The sequence below is a fragment of the Onychomys torridus genome, chromosome 10 (assembly GCF_903995425.1).
Source record: "Onychomys torridus chromosome 10, mOncTor1.1, whole genome shotgun sequence".
Classification (NCBI taxonomy): Eukaryota; Metazoa; Chordata; class Mammalia; order Rodentia; family Cricetidae; genus Onychomys; species Onychomys torridus.
In genome coordinates, this window is record NC_050452.1 from 618,239 (window position 1) to 634,078 (window position 15,840).

General features: G+C 39.5%; 1 protein-coding gene across 2 annotated transcripts in view; it reads left to right on the top strand.

Moving 5' to 3' along the window:
- Acyp2 (acylphosphatase 2) overlaps positions 1-14,856 on the top strand; it is a 160,890-nt gene extending 146,034 nt beyond the window's left edge. For both annotated transcript variants that reach the window (XM_036201605.1, XM_036201606.1), the window contains exon 4: positions 14,531-14,856. In XM_036201605.1, coding sequence (XP_036057498.1) covers positions 14,531-14,645 — 115 coding nt within the window. In that variant the 3' untranslated portion in view covers positions 14,646-14,856. The remainder of the gene's footprint in view (positions 1-14,530) is intronic.
- Positions 14,857-15,840: the final 984 nt, after the last annotated feature.

The following is a 15,840-nucleotide window of genomic DNA, read 5'->3' on the forward strand; positions in this document are numbered from 1 at the left end:
CTATTTGCCTAAGAGCATTTTTAAGGGAAATGGAAAAGTCAGGGTAAAGGGTAAAAATACAAGAATGTCCAGCCAACTCATTTTTCATTTAGCTTCCTGAAGGAATAGATCTTAACATATTTGGAACAGAGAACATGCTGAACTATGTGTCCTTAATACAGCCTTTCTCAGTACACTTCTGACACAGGATGTTCATGTATACCCAAAGGCATTGAGTTCAAAATCTAGGCTGGCTTGATTGGTCATCAGCAGAATTCCGTGAAGCTGTTCTACCTCTTCTTTCACAGACAACTCAACAACTTTGTCTGTCTTTGCTGCCTCCATTTCTTTCTCCATCCTCACCCTTAAAACTGTACTAACCTCCTCTACTTCAACCACATCACTGATGCTGTCTTGCTAAGGTTACAAACCACTTTTCAGCTTATATTTTACTTGGTCCCAGCAGCATTTGAAAGTTGACTACTGTCCCCATAAATTTCTCTGTGCTCTTGGTTTTCCCAGCGCTACACTTTGGTTGGTCCCCTTCTCTGCTCCTTCACCATGTGTTTCTGCTTCTCTTCTATTGATCCTTCAGTGCTGGTGTTCCTTTAGATATGAAGAAATGGGTCCAACAATATCATATACTAAAACTGCACACTAGCAACAAACAGAAGACACCTGCTACTTCTGAAGTCCACAGCACTGAATCTTATGTAGTTCTTGTTAACTGAACAACAGTAGTGGAGATAGGTGTGCTATGTTATCCTGATCAACTTCTTGTCCAAACTCCTCCTGCTGTCTTTTATTTAAGACCCAACAGAGTTAGAAGCTACATTTCCATGACTTGCCTCAAAGTCAAGATTTCAAATGTAATTTACGTTTTTGCACTCAGTGATATGTATGTGAAAACTGAACTTTGACTTCTGTTATGTGGACCAGGGACAGCAATGCTGAGATATCCAAGGCTCTGGGGATAACAGCTCTGGTAGGGCTTTCTGCTATGCCCATATGTCTATGAATTATTTGAATGGCAGCCTCCTTGCTCTATATAAGGTATGTTTCAGGGAAGTTCTAGCAACTCCTACATGCCTTACAACCAAGCATGAGGATCCCGAAATCCACTTCCATTGCTATAATGCTAGCACCTTCTTACCTCTGAATAAGACAAAAGTTAGAGCATGTCTGTCACTTTGCCAAAGGAGCTGAAGGTTATAGTTATGGCCTCACTTGTTCTACCTTCTCCATTCCTAAGCCCTTGGATTGGTAGCTTTCTCAGAATTCTGGTCACAGCTTATGCCTGGGATACTTTTCCAGACTTACTCATTTGAAGAGGTGGAGTGATGTGACACTTTACACCACAGCTGAGAAGCACTTCTGCCAAGACTGAAAGGCATTATGAATAGAATTTCCCTGGAAGTATGTGACTATGGGAATCCCAGAGATTACCAAATGTACAAAGGCAGAGAACAGTTACACTGCAATAACAGTTATTAAGAGCCTGTGTGATCTAGATGGTAAATGAAGTGATTTGCAAGTAACCATCCTCTTCAGTCTTTTCAGGAGCTCTGTGATGACAGTCGTAGAGGAATCTCATCTCTTGTTAATTATGTGGGACATGGGGTTTTCTGGATAATCAGCTAGCAAATTTTTAGACATGCTATTAAAGTATCATTTAAACATTTATTTTTATAATATAGTATTATTTGACTGCATATACTTGAATAAAGAAAGCAGTTTGAGAAAAATAGAATATCAAAAATGTTATACACTGTCTTTCTATTATTAATGCTGGCTTAAAAGCTTGAGATTGGCAAGCACTACATTAGCTTAATTCATACACTATCTTTTCCTGCTGTCTGCTTCCTCACTTCAGTCCGAGTTTTATAGCAGTGCTGCAGAGATATCTGAAAGGATACTTCCACCCTACTTTAGTCCCAGGAAATAGAACTGCTATGAATTATTGATAGTGTTGGCTTTCTAGTGATTTAATTTCACCTCTTTGTTTCAGTCAAGGATATTACTTAGATGGCATTTTTTTTTCTATCATCCTAGGAGCCTCACTTGCCCACTTTCTACAGGAAATACTGACTTTAGTTAGAGATGAGACAGTGCTGCTGGTTTCTGTTTCCACAGATGATGAATTCTCTTTACAGTCTACTCTATGGCTTTGCTGAATGATAGGTTAATGGGGGCAGTTTTCACACTGAGTTTCTCATAGCCCTTGGAATGCTCCTGAAATGCTTGAGGGCAGTGAAGCCTGTAGTAGATGGGATTTCTGTGCATACACACACACAAGCCATTCTCTTCTGTCAGAGAAAAGCACTGTGCCAAAGAGCATGAAGCTTTCATTTAAAATGTTGGAAAAAGAGATCTTCTCTGTCAAACACTTGAAAATCCTGAATTAATACAGCAAATACATGAGTGGTTGTTTGTATGTCTGTTTAGACACTAAGGAAAATGTCCTAGGACTTATATGTCCACATTAACAGTCATGCACTATTTGTAGGAGATGGCGGCATGTCCATGACTGGGCATGCAGGATGAACTTGATCCCCCTGCCATGTTGTAAGAATTACTCTGGACACCAAGCAAAGCCAGTCACTGTGTTTATTTCTATCCTGTATAAACTCAGTCATAAGAAACATAAGAAAATTGGAGGAGCTGATAAAAATAAATGAACCAATTGCAATGAATCATCTTGCTTCCCAGGCTTCGGTGTAGGTCATTAGTCAGATCCCAAGGTTTCCAGTACCCTTTGAGAAGATGACTATAGCCATTAATTGTGCTGTTTCACAGAAGAACACCATGGGCAAACTTTTTTTTTCTTTTCTTTCAAAGATTATTTCAAAAATAAAGTTTTTGTTTCGTGTGCTGTAAAATCAAAGTTGAGTCCATAATCAGGGTTTCTTTCTGCATGTAGATGGTATAGGACCTAGAATACCCTCCAAGGTATGGGAGCTATAGACCTGAAGAAAGCATACAGGTGACAAAGACTCATTCTTTCCATATGTTATTATCTAGTAATGACATTATTATTTAATAATAAGACTGAGTCTGTCTTAGAACTTGCATGCTAGTGTCAGGGAGGCATATCAAGAACACATAAGCATTTACACATATATAGCAATTTACAAGTGTCATTCTATGACACACTGTGGAGGCAGGGCCTTTTCATACTGACCCTGGAAGGTCAATAGCCTAAGCAGATTTTCAAAGGCCACATCTGGCTGCTTTACTGTTGCTAAGGCTGGGAATGTATGTCACTTACTGTATCTGGTGGCTAAATATGTACCATATGCCACAAAGAATTATAGAGAATGTTGTGGAATTCCAACCGGCCTAATGGTCAATGACTTCCTGAATGGTAACACACACATACACACACACACACACACACACACACACACACACACACACACTAATAATAATAATGATAATAAAAACATAGCACTGCAAATTTATTAGACAAGAGATCTTTCCTTGGCCATTTGATATGCACCAGCACTGTGTTTTATTTATTCATAATGCAAAGAAGGTCCTTATAAATCATTCATGCAAGATCATTGTGATTTTCCCTTCCATAAAAATTCTTTTCACAACATGTATAATTCTCATCAAATATATAAAAAATACATTCATAATGAAACCCCTTTTCAGTTGCTTAGTGTTATTGTTAAAGCCAACATGATTTTGGTAAAAAAATAAAAAGCCTTACAAAAATTAGTTTCATTTTTAAAAACTCTACATAAGACATTTAAAAACACATTTAAACCAGGTGGTGGCACACACTTTTAATCCCAATATGTGGGAGGCAGAGGCAAGTTGATCTTTGTGAGTTCAAGGCCAGCCTGGTTTTCAGAGTGAGTTTCAGGGCATATTGGGATATAATAGCCATTAACTTAATGGTACCCAGACAGGAATCATCATTTAGTTAAAACATCAATGATGCAAGAGCCAACAGCAATTAACAGAAGCAGAAGAGCCAAAGGCCCTGTGATGACTGACAAAGTTCCTATCTAGAAGGAACCTAGAAATGAGGATGGGGACCACTTATTTACTTCATCTCAGGTCCCCAGTGACAGGGAGTTTCCTTTTGATCTAACATTCTAGCCTGTTGAGGGACAATGGGTGATATACTCTCTTCTGTAATTACTTCCTGATGAAATTTGGACATTTTTGTTAGGACCCAGGAAGGCTGGAATGCTAGTCAAAGGCAAAAAGAGAATTCAGGCAATGGGGTATTCATCAAAGCATCTGATTCACTGACCCAGCTGGAGAAACAGGGAGCATTTATATCAGCTGAATTGGTCCATATCAGCTTTCAGCAAGTCCAGGGCTCACAGGCATTTGGAGCAGGTTGTATTCAGCAGCTGATGCTTGGATGTGTCTGTCAGCCAAGTGGAAACCTTGAGTCAGATATAGACTAAAAACAGAAGTTAAATTTAGGAACTTAAAGGAAAATCTTATGCTTAGAACTTTTAGGCCCATAGTCTTAGTAATTGAGGAAGTGGAGGAATCTCAAAGACCAGGAGAGAGAGAGAAATACCATCCTCAGGAATAGCCAGGTGGAGAAACTTAGGCTGTTCTTATCTGGAGTCCTATTGATCTGTGAGAAAAAAATTCTTAATTGTGTAAAGGAGAGGGGAGGCAGGGAAGTCTCAGAGTGCTGTGAGACATACATCATTGTACACATGTGGTAGTCAGAGGACAATTTTTAGGCGTCATTTTCTCTTTTTACAAATGTGTGGATTCCAGGGATTAAACTTAGGTTGTCTGGCTTGACAGAAAAATGCCTTTATCTATCTAGCCATCTTGCTGGCCCTGAAGTTGTAAATATAAAGGATAAAACCACATTTTAAAGATATTACATTTTGAACACAGGCATTTACTTTGACTCCTACATAAACTCCACTTACTAGGAAAAAGGATTTTCTTGAAACACCTATAAGATCTAAGAATGGGATAGAAAGTTACAGCAACCATAAAAACTGGGAAGCAGGTAGACAAATATGAGGTAGACTTGCTCTGCACCACTGTGTAACACAGTTAATACAGTGGGAATCCAACAAGACTGAGACAGTGAGGTATAGGCATGAAGGAAGGGCTAAAAATAAGACTTATTCCAAATTTGAATAGTAAGCACTTATCCTATTGACCTTACTAGCAAGCTGCTGGGGATCCCAGAGGAAATCAAAACTTTATGCCCTGGAGATGGTCCCATGGGCAGAGTAGAGGATAATATAGGACCAAAAAAGAAATTCAGTGGAAGTGAATCATTGAATGTGAACATCTTGCATTACTCAGCTTTCTATTACTATAGCAAAGCATCAGAAATGATCACCTTATAAAGGGTAAAGGTTTATTTGGCTCACAGTTTGGAGGTTCAGTCCATGACTGATTTGCACCATTATTTGGGGTCTGTGATCCAAAACAAAGATGAGAGTCCCACAAGCCCTTCCAGGTTATCCCCCAACAACCTACAGATCTCCCAGTAAGCTCCTTCTCAAAGCCTCCACTGTATCCTGCTATCACCAACTTCAGGGGAAGTTTTTACTGTATGGACCTCTGGGGAATACTTAAGATCTAATGTGCACCAAGTCTTGTTAGTCAGGGTTTCTGTTGCTGTGATTAGACACTGACCAAAGTCAAACTGGGAGGAAAGGGTTTATTTCATCTTACAACTTGTAGTTCACCATCCAGGGAAATCAGGGTGGAAACCTGGAAGCCAGAACTGATGTGGAGGCCATGAGGAGTGTCACTTACTAGCTTGCTCAGCCTGCTTCTTTATACAACCCAGGACCACGTGCCCAGTGGTGGCCCTACCCACAGTGAGCTGGGCACTCTCACATCAGTCACCAATCAAGAAATCAAGAAAATGCACAGTAGCCTAGCCTGCAGGCCAATGTGAGTGGGAGATGGGGGGGGGGGGGGGGGTTCTTCCCAAATCACTCCGAGTTGTGTCAAATTAACATAAAAACAGCCAGGACGAGGCTTTAGCCTTCACAGACTCCCAGGACAGCATGGAATATCGGGTGTGTTTTTCCTGTAGAATATAACAGATCAAATGGGAAAAGGTGTTCAAAGACCAAGAGCAGACTCACCATGGAAGCAGTATATTTCCCTCATCCTATTCAACACAGAAAGAAGCATAACTCAGGGACAAGCCAGTAAATAAGTCCACTTTAGGTTGGGGGAGGTGGGAGTCTCATACAAAACTATCTGTTAAAAATTTTTAATCTCCCCTCAGATGAGTTGTTGCTGTTGAGAAACTATTGGCCTAGACATTGACCCCTGGCTTCACTGGCATTGGGCCAACATCCAAGGACACACAATGTAAACTTAAGGCCTCCCATTGTTCATTGTGTATCTGTCAATGCACAATAAATTATCTTAATTCCTACATTGCTTTGAATATGGAGACTATTTCATGTAAATGTCTCTTTACATCCAAATTGCTCTTTAATTTTTAAATAAATGTATTCACTCTAGAAAGAAAAGATATGTCTTCCTTATTTTCTAAAAAGTGGCAAGATGGTTTAGTGGGCACAGGTGCTTGCTGCCATTCCTGGTAATGGGAGGAAAGAACTGACTCCCAGGGGCTGTGCTTGAGCTCTACTAGCACAGTGCCATGGCACATATACATGTGAACAAATAAATAAGTATAAAACAGAAATTAAACCTAATGAATGTGCCCATCCTGTTTTATCCAACTTCCCCTGGGCCTTGTCCCACCACTTACCACCCCTTTGTCCTTCCCGCTCAATCATCCCCCTGAGCTGAGGGCATGAACAGAGGCTGCAAAGTGCCACTTACATTTCCCTCCAGGTGCTTGGAATACTGCTAGAAGACTGGCTACTGACATCACCCTCCTTAAGAATGGCCTCAATAGAGCAGTCTCCTGAGTAAAGGCTACACCCTTTCTCTGCACAGCATCATTTGTCTGTGCAGATAAAGACACAGCCCTTTCATCGTATACTGGACAGCCCTGAAGGGTTCAAGAGCTTCATGTTGGATAAGCTGCTCAGCATCGATGCCATCCAGTTATGTCTTGTTTTCTTATCTCCCAGGAGATGCTAAACCAGAACTTTGATTAATGTGCTAATTTCTGTCTCAGAGTTTGTATCCCAGGATATCCTCCCAATGATAGTATGCTTGGGTAATGTGGACATTTCATCATCTGTTAGGTAGAACCAAACTGCTCTAAAAATAAGCAGAAATCAGACAGTCCTGTAATCTCATCAACAACACAGAAAAAAAAAAGTCTCTTTGCCCATACCTTAACTGCCACTTATTTATTTATATTTAATAAATATTGATATTTAAGTTTACATTTAAGTAAATTTTTGGAAAAATTTGTTTTAGAACCTACTATTGATACTTCTGATACCAGTACAATTCCTAACTACTGTGTTCTAAATATGTACACCCACAGATAAATGGAGCTCTCACTCCTCATCAAAGAAGTGTCTTTTTGCAGCAGATAGAAACTCTTACAGAGATCCACACAAGTGTTCAAAACATAGAGAACAATTGACCTGGTTGCCCATCCCCAGAGGATATATCCACAATGCAACCCATACACCTCAGGCCCAGGGAACATCTCAGAAGAAGAGGTGGAAAGATTGTAAGGCTAGAGGACCAAGAATGCTGTAAGACAGTATCTTCTGTGTGTAACAGGGAGCTGTAGCCATAAAACCTCAACAATATGTCCATCTAAGCAAGGCCTACATGGTCAACACTAGTTGACATGTTAACATGGATGGGGAAATCTCTCAAGGCCCCAACCCAAATAAAGAGCAATGGGCAATTAATGGCAGTTGACAGTGATAAAATCCATCTTCTCCAAGGACAAGCCTGTGAAATGTCATTTAATCCCAAGTGGTCTACCTTAAACACATATACATATAAGCAATACTAAATGGACTTATCAGTTCTATTTACCAATTATAATTTATAAAACTTGATTTTTTTTAATTGACAAAATTTATAATTAAAGAGAGGTCATGAACTTGAGAGGGAGAGGAGTGGGACATGAGAGAGATTGGAAGGGAGGTGGTAAAAATGATACACATTGAGTTCTCATGGATGAAATTCTATAAAACAAAATTTAAAGTATTGAAAGTGCTATAAGGGCTGGCAAGATGGCCTGGCAGGTAAAGGTACCTGCTATCAAGTTTAATGCTCTGTGTTCAGTCCCTAGTGCCAATATTGTAGGAGGAGAGAACCAACTCATTCATGTTTTCCTCTAATCTCTACATGTGCTCTCTCTCTCTCTCTCTCTCTCTCTCTCTCTCTCTCTCTCTGTGTGTGTGTGTGTGTGTGTGTGTGTCTCTCTCTCTCACACACACACACAAATAAATTAATAAATAATAAATAAATAAATTTAATTAAATAAAGATAAAGCTGGGCAGTGGTGGCCCACGCCTTTAATCCCAGCACTCGGGAGGCAGAGCCAGGCAGATCTCTCTGAGTTCGAGGCCAGCCTGGTTTGCAGAGTGAGATCCAGGAAAGGCACAAAGCTACACAGAGAAACCCTGTCTTGAAAAACCAAAATAAATAAATAAATGAATTAAAATAAATAAAAATAAATACTATCTCATTCTTTCTTTGAATTTTTAACATGAAACTGTGAACATTTTCAGATATTTATTAGCACTGTTTATTTTTTATGTACTTGTGGGTTTTGCCCATTTTTCTATTGCACTAACATCTTATATATTGGTTTAAAGTAGTCTGTATGAGAAGAATATTCCATCCATTTGCCTGCAAACCTCATGATGTCATTGTTTTTCTCTGCTGAGTAGTACTTCGTTGTATATATGTACCACATTTTCTTTATCCATTCTTCAGTTGAAGAGCATCTAGGTTGTTTCCAAGTTCTGACTATTACAAACAATGCTGATATGAACATAGCTGAGCAAATGCCCTTGTGGTATGATTGAGCATTCCTTGGCTATATGCCCAACAGTGGTATCACTGGGTCTTGGGGGAGATGGATTCCCAATTTTCAAAGGAAGTGCCATATTGATTTCCAGAGTGGCTGTATAAGCAAGCTTGCATTCCTACCAGCAGTGGAGGAGAGTTCCCCTTGCTCCACATCCTCTCCAGCATAAGCTGTTTTCAGTGTTTTTGATCTTAGCCATTCTGACAGGTGTAAGGTGGTATCTCAGAGTTGTTTTGATTTCCATTTCCCTGATGATGTTGAGCAATTCCTTAAATGTCTTTCAGCTTCCTCTGTTGAGAATTCTCTGCCCATTTCTTAATTGGACTGTTGGGCATTTTGATGTCTAATTTCTGGAGTTCTTTATGTATATTGGATATCAGCCTGAGTGAGGTAACCCAGACTCAGAAAGACAAACATTGTATGTACTCACTCATAGGAGGATACTAGATGTAAAACAAAGATGACTAGACTGCTACTCACAACTCCAAGGAGGCTACCTAGAAAGTAGGACCCTAAGAAAGACATAGGGATCCCCCAATGACAGAGAAATGGATGAGATATACATGAGCAAACTGGAGGTGAGGGGGGTAATGAAGGTCAAGGATTGAGGGAAAGAGCTTAGGGGAGTGGGAGATGCCAGCTAGATCAAGAACAGAGAGAGAGAACAATGAAAAAGAGACCATGATAAATGAAGACCCCATGAGAATAGGAAGAAGCAAAGTGCTAGAGAGGTCCCCAGAAATCCACAAAGATACCTCCACTGTAGACTACTGGCAATGGTCAAAAGAAAGCCCAAACTGACGTACTCTGGTGATCCAGATGGCCAAACACCCTAACTGTCATGCTAGAACTCTCATCTAATAACTGATGGAAGCAGATGCAGACATCCTCAGCAAGGCCCCAGATGGAGCTCCAGGAGTCCAGTTGTTGAGAAAGAGGAAGGATTGTATGAGCGAGAATTGTTAAGACCAAGATTGGAAAAAGCACAGGGACAAATAGCCAAACTAATGGAAACACGTGAACTATGAACCAAAAGCTGTGGAGCCCCCAACTTGATCAGGCCCTCTGGATAAGTGAGACAACTGAATAGCTTGAACTATTTGGGAGGCATCCAGGCAATGGGACCTGGACCTGTCCTTAGTGCATGAGCTGGCTATTTGGAACCTGGGGCTTACACAGGGACACTTTGCTCAGCCTGGAAGGAGGGCACTGGACCTGCCTGTACTGAATCTACCAGGTTGAGCTGAATCCCCAGGGGAGTCTTTGCCCTGAAGAAGATGGGAATGGGGGATGGACTGGGGGGGGAGGCAGGGGGGCAGGAGCGGGGAGGACAGGGGAACCCGTGGCTGATATGTAAAATTAAATTAAATTCTAAAAAAAATTCCAAATAAGTTTTCCATTTTGCTACTTGTTTGTTTAAGAGTTTCTTTAGGGTATTCAAAACCTGAACAATTTTAAACATTATATATTTAACTATAAAAATTATAAATATTACCAGCTGCTCATTGTTTCAATTGTGCTTTTCTAAGATTTGCAAATTTGCTAACATTTTCTTAAGAATGTAGTTGAAATTCTATCACTCTCACAGTCATCTACTCAAATGCATTCTAAGTGTGCATGCCTTTGGTGTGTCTCCTCCTTTGTGGATAGCACTTTGCATGTTACATTCTACCATATAGCCATCTTTATTCTTCACACTTCCCTATTTGACATAAGTCTCTGAGAGAACAAAATTTCTTTTTTCCGAGATACAAAAGTTTAAGTATCTATGTATGCATTCAAGCACCTAGAATATGCCATGTATAAAATGCCTCCTTGGTGAATTGATCACCTATACCATTTGATAATGTTGGTCTCTTTCAATGTAAGGGTATTTGTATATGCATACATATATACATATGTGGATATGTATGTAGATGTGAAATGTATGGATAGGGTACGCATCCTTTTAATTAGCATACATTTATGTGAAATTTCATGACAATTTTGCTTTTCCCTAGAACTTGTAGATCAACAGTCTCCAAACCTAAACCACCTTAAACGCCAGCTGCAAGAGGTTGAGAGTGAGGGGAGAGTGAGGCTTAATGGCTTGTGACCAGTGGTTAGGATATTCCTTAACAGCCGGGGCAGGCAAGGAGGTTCTTAGTGACAGCAGTGGCATATATGGAACCATGACACAATGTGGCCATCCTCACCACAATGGAAACAACAAGGCCTTTAAACCTTCCAACAACCAGTCATTATGTCCTTATCTGGCCATCTGACTAGCAATCAAGGAAGGTATTGATGGATGGTGAGGAGCTGGTGTAAAGCAGCTAGCCCTACACACTGAATTATCAGCACAGACAGATTTCCTGCATTCCTCTGCCCACCTGTCCTTGTCTTGGATTTGTGCATTCTAATCTTTCTGCTCTTGTTCTGTCTTGAACCTACTCAAATATGGTTTTCTTCCCACAAAACTTCTCTTATGGTCATCACCATTGCTAAAGTGTAATGATCATTCCTAAGTTCTCTCTTCCCTTGACCACCAGCAGGTTTGTGGACACCCTTTTATTCCCTGAAGACTGTATGGACTTTAAGGATACCACACTCTCCTAGTTTTCTGCAGAGTTCAATGGATGTTTCTGATTCTTCCTTACCTTTTTGAGCTCTTCACATTAGTGTACCTCAAAATGCAGTCACAGAACCCCCATTCTTTCTATCTATCTTCATTTTCATGATGATGAAACCAGTCTTCAATACTGGTCTGTTTGCTAAAAGACTCTGAATTTTGTTTCCTCTTGCCAGACTTGTAGATCCCACCCCAAGTCAACATCTCACCTGGATGGCTAACAGCATCTAAGCTTGATATCCCAAAACTGAAATTCTCATCTTTCCCCAGATCCTAGCCCTGTCCCTACCTGTCCTTGTCAATAAGTAACAACTCCATCCAGCTAGTTACTCAAACCAAATACTAGCTGTCATCCTCACAACTCTCCTATTCTCACACTTGTGTGAACTCTGTGAGCAAATCTACTTACAGTCCTTTAGATGCATTCAGAGCCTGGCCATTTCTCCTCTGCTACTACCACATGGAACAGCTTACTGAGTTCTCTTGCTTTCTATCTCCTTGGAAGTAGTAGATTGTGAGCTCCAGGTCTCACATGTAGAATAAAGAAAAAGTGTATATAAAGAACTTAGTCAACAGCAGGTGCTCATTAAATGTTAGGTTTGGCTACAAATTTGGCCTTTGTTTTCAAGAAGATTTAAAGATTTGATAAGTAAAATTGAAGTCATCAACTGTTTGTCACAAAAATTGAATTTTATTCAATAAGTGTGGGTGATTTGAATGAGAATGGCCCCATATGCTCATATACTTGAATTCTTGGCCCCTAGTTAGTGGTACTGTTTGGAAAGGAATAGATGTAGTCTTGTTGGAGGGGGTATGTCACCGGAGGAGGGCTTCAAGGTTTCAAAAGCTCAATCACTCCCAGTTAGCTCTCTCTGACTCATGCTTGTGGATCACATGGGACTCTCGCTGCTACTCCAGCACTGTACCATCTGACTGCTGCCATGCTTCCCACCACGATAGTCATGGACTCCACTCCTCTAGAGCAGTGAGCTCCAAATTAAAATACCTTTTTATAAGTTACCTTGGCCATTGTGTTTAATAACAGCAAAAGGAAAGTAACTAAGAATGTGAAATTTCAACTTTTAAGATTTTAATTAGATGAGTAAAAGAAATGAAGTCTGTAACTATTGATGATTTAGCCCATGCGGGGTAGCAAAATTAACCTCACCCAGCAAAAGTCACAAGTAAGAGCCGAGTGGGTGGAGCTCAAAGCATTATGGCAATTTGAGTCATTAGAATTATTTTCCCTGGTTAAGAGTCATTTTCAGACAATTAGTTTTGCCCAGAAAATAGTTTTTTAATCCAAGCTTTAATTCAGTATGAGATTACGCTGCACAGTACAATACAGGTGTGTTTCACAGCAAGGAATAATTTCAGGGATGTGAAGAACTGTTTCCTCTGTAACAGCTGGGCTCATGCCATCACTTGTATACAACAGCCTCATTGTTGTAGGGGATGGCTGTCAGTTGGTAAAGTGCTTGCCTGCAGGCATGAGGACTTGAATTTCATTCCTAGAACCCATGTGAGAAAAATGCTGATCATGGTGTTTGTGCTAGTAATCCCAGTGCGGGAGAGGCAGACTGGGACTCACTGGCCAGGCCAGCCTATCTGGCAAGTTCCAGGCCTCTTACAGACCTTGTCTCAAAAAAAAAAAAAAAAAAAAAAAAAAAAGTATATAGCACCCGAGGAACAATACTGAGTTGTTCTCAAGCCTCCATACATGCCCAATGTACACACACACACATACACACACACACACACACACACACACACACACACACACACACACATCACTATACAGAATCACTGCATTCACCACTTTTCTCATTGCTATGACAAAGTCATCTTTAGATAGGGTTCATTTTGGCTCAGAGTTGAGGGTACAGTCTGTCATGGTAGAGAAGAGTTGAGGGTACAGTCTGTCATGGTAGAGAAGAGTTGCTGGCAGGAACTTGAAGCAGCAGTGACTGTATCAACAGTCAAGAAGCAGAGAGAATGAATTCTTGCGTTCAGCTAGCTTTCTCCTTTATATGCATTCTGGGCTCCTAGTCCATGGAATGATGTCATCCACATTCAGGGTGGGGCTTCCTACCTCAGCATAATTTAGATAATACTTTAGACATGTCCTGAAGCATGTCTCTTCTAGATTCTGCCAAGTTCATAATATTAACCATCACAACTACTGAATTAGTTATCTCAAATAATAGGAGAGGACTCTGGAAAATCCTTAACACTGTTGTCTGAGGTCTCCATAGTACATGAGAAAGGCCTGAACTGTACAGTGAGTGATCCAGTTAAGTCCCAAATGCATAAATTAAATCATATATGTTGCTAATGAGTTAGGATAAACACTGTTCTGAATAAGCAGAAGAAATGTTTTCAGAACAATTAGATTGTTTCATGCAATACAATAATGTATATGGTAAGAACTGTATTTAATAGATAGATAAATGGGTCTTCTGGTTTTATTTAATGTTTTAAGGAAATTGTGTCTATTCTTTGTAAGTAATGTACCTACACATACACACACACACACACACACACACACACACACACACACACACACATACACACACACACACACACACACGTCTACCATATACTTTGTAATAAAAAGAATGGTGAATTACTTTTACTACTAACCACTTTGTAAAAATATTTTGAAACTTAAAAGAGCTAGGTACTAATGACTTTGAAGTGTTTCTTTTAGGGTAGGGAGAATGATCTTAATATGAAGTAAGTTACTTAAATTATTACCTTTTCTTTGTCTATGTGTAACCTTATATTGTACTTGGTAGAATTCTTAGGACAGCATATACAATGTAAACAATTTGTTTATCATAGTTAATTTTTGTTATATAGAATAATGTCCTTCATTGTGACATTATATGCAAAAGTTGCATTGCAAATGTGAACTCCCTTTATTACTCCTTTGGGGTATTTTAGTAACTCTGTGCTACCATTCATGCTCATTTCTGTTTGTTTCTGTTTCGTAGGAAGGCCTGGCTAAGCAAGGTTGGGAGTCCTAGTTCTCGCATCGACCGGACAGACTTTTCTAATGAAAAAACCATCTCTAACCTGGAATACTCTAATTTTAGTATTCGATATTAATTGGAGAAAAATAACAATTGTAAAGTTTACATTGCAGGAAATAAAACACATTCTTAAATTTGTAGTAGTAGGATTAAAAATGGGAACTTTCTGTTCTGGAAACCTCAGAATTATATGTTACTAAAATGTCTGAAACTGAAAAACTTTTACCCACCTATGTTTTTAGCAAGAAGAAACCAAATATTATAAAATAAAATATTGTAAAGTATCAGATATGATCATTCAAGTGAAGTATTGTCTTATGGAGTCATTAATTTCAGAAAACATTACAGTATACATGTTATTTGGCTAGACATGAAATAAAATTAGCTATCTAAAATTATCTTTAGGTACTGTTGGCTAATAGGGTGATTAATGTCCTCTGAATAATAATTTACTATTAAAGTTGAGTAATTTGTATTGTCATTGAAGTCTTAAAAATGGTTAAATAACTGTGTGTGATGATCACTGTAGCCAGAAAGTACTAGCAATAGAGTTAGTGTGCAGAATCCTGGTAAACCCAGGCCTGATTCAGGACTAAGCTGGAGCTACTTGGCATGTTTGATCTCATTGTTCTGTAGAGTGGAGTGGCAGGCTGGGTGACAGCAGCTAGAAGAGCTTGTTTCAGTATAGCAAGCTTCAAGATTTGTATCTACTCCCTCCAGCTGCAATCTTATGACTAAAAACACTGAGAGTCTAAATAAGTCACCTAAATCTGGACTATCAATTGGGGGTCTTCAAATGATAACAAGGCAACATAATATTTGAAGGTGAGAGTTAATACCAATACCATGGAATTGTAATATTGAATAGGAAAGACCTTTAACAGAAAATACTGTTTTAAATGTATATATAATACATATGTTCTTCAATGATTTCTATATTGGTCTTTCAAGACAGAGTTTTTCTGCATTGCTCTGGCTGTCCTGGAACTTGCTCTGTAAACCAGGCCTCAACTCACAGAGATCCACCTGCCTGTGCCTCCCAAGTGCTGGGATTAAAGTCATGTGTACCACTACCCAGCAATTTTATTTCTTTTTATTGCATTTATTGCATGTGTGTATGTGCATTTGTGTGTGAATGCAGAAATGCTTGTTCCATGATGTGTGTAGAGGTCAAAGGACAATTTTTCATAAGCCATTTCTCTCCTTCTACCTTGTATCTGTGTCCTAAGCTGTCAGGATCATGTAACAAGCACTTTTATCGCTGTGGTCCT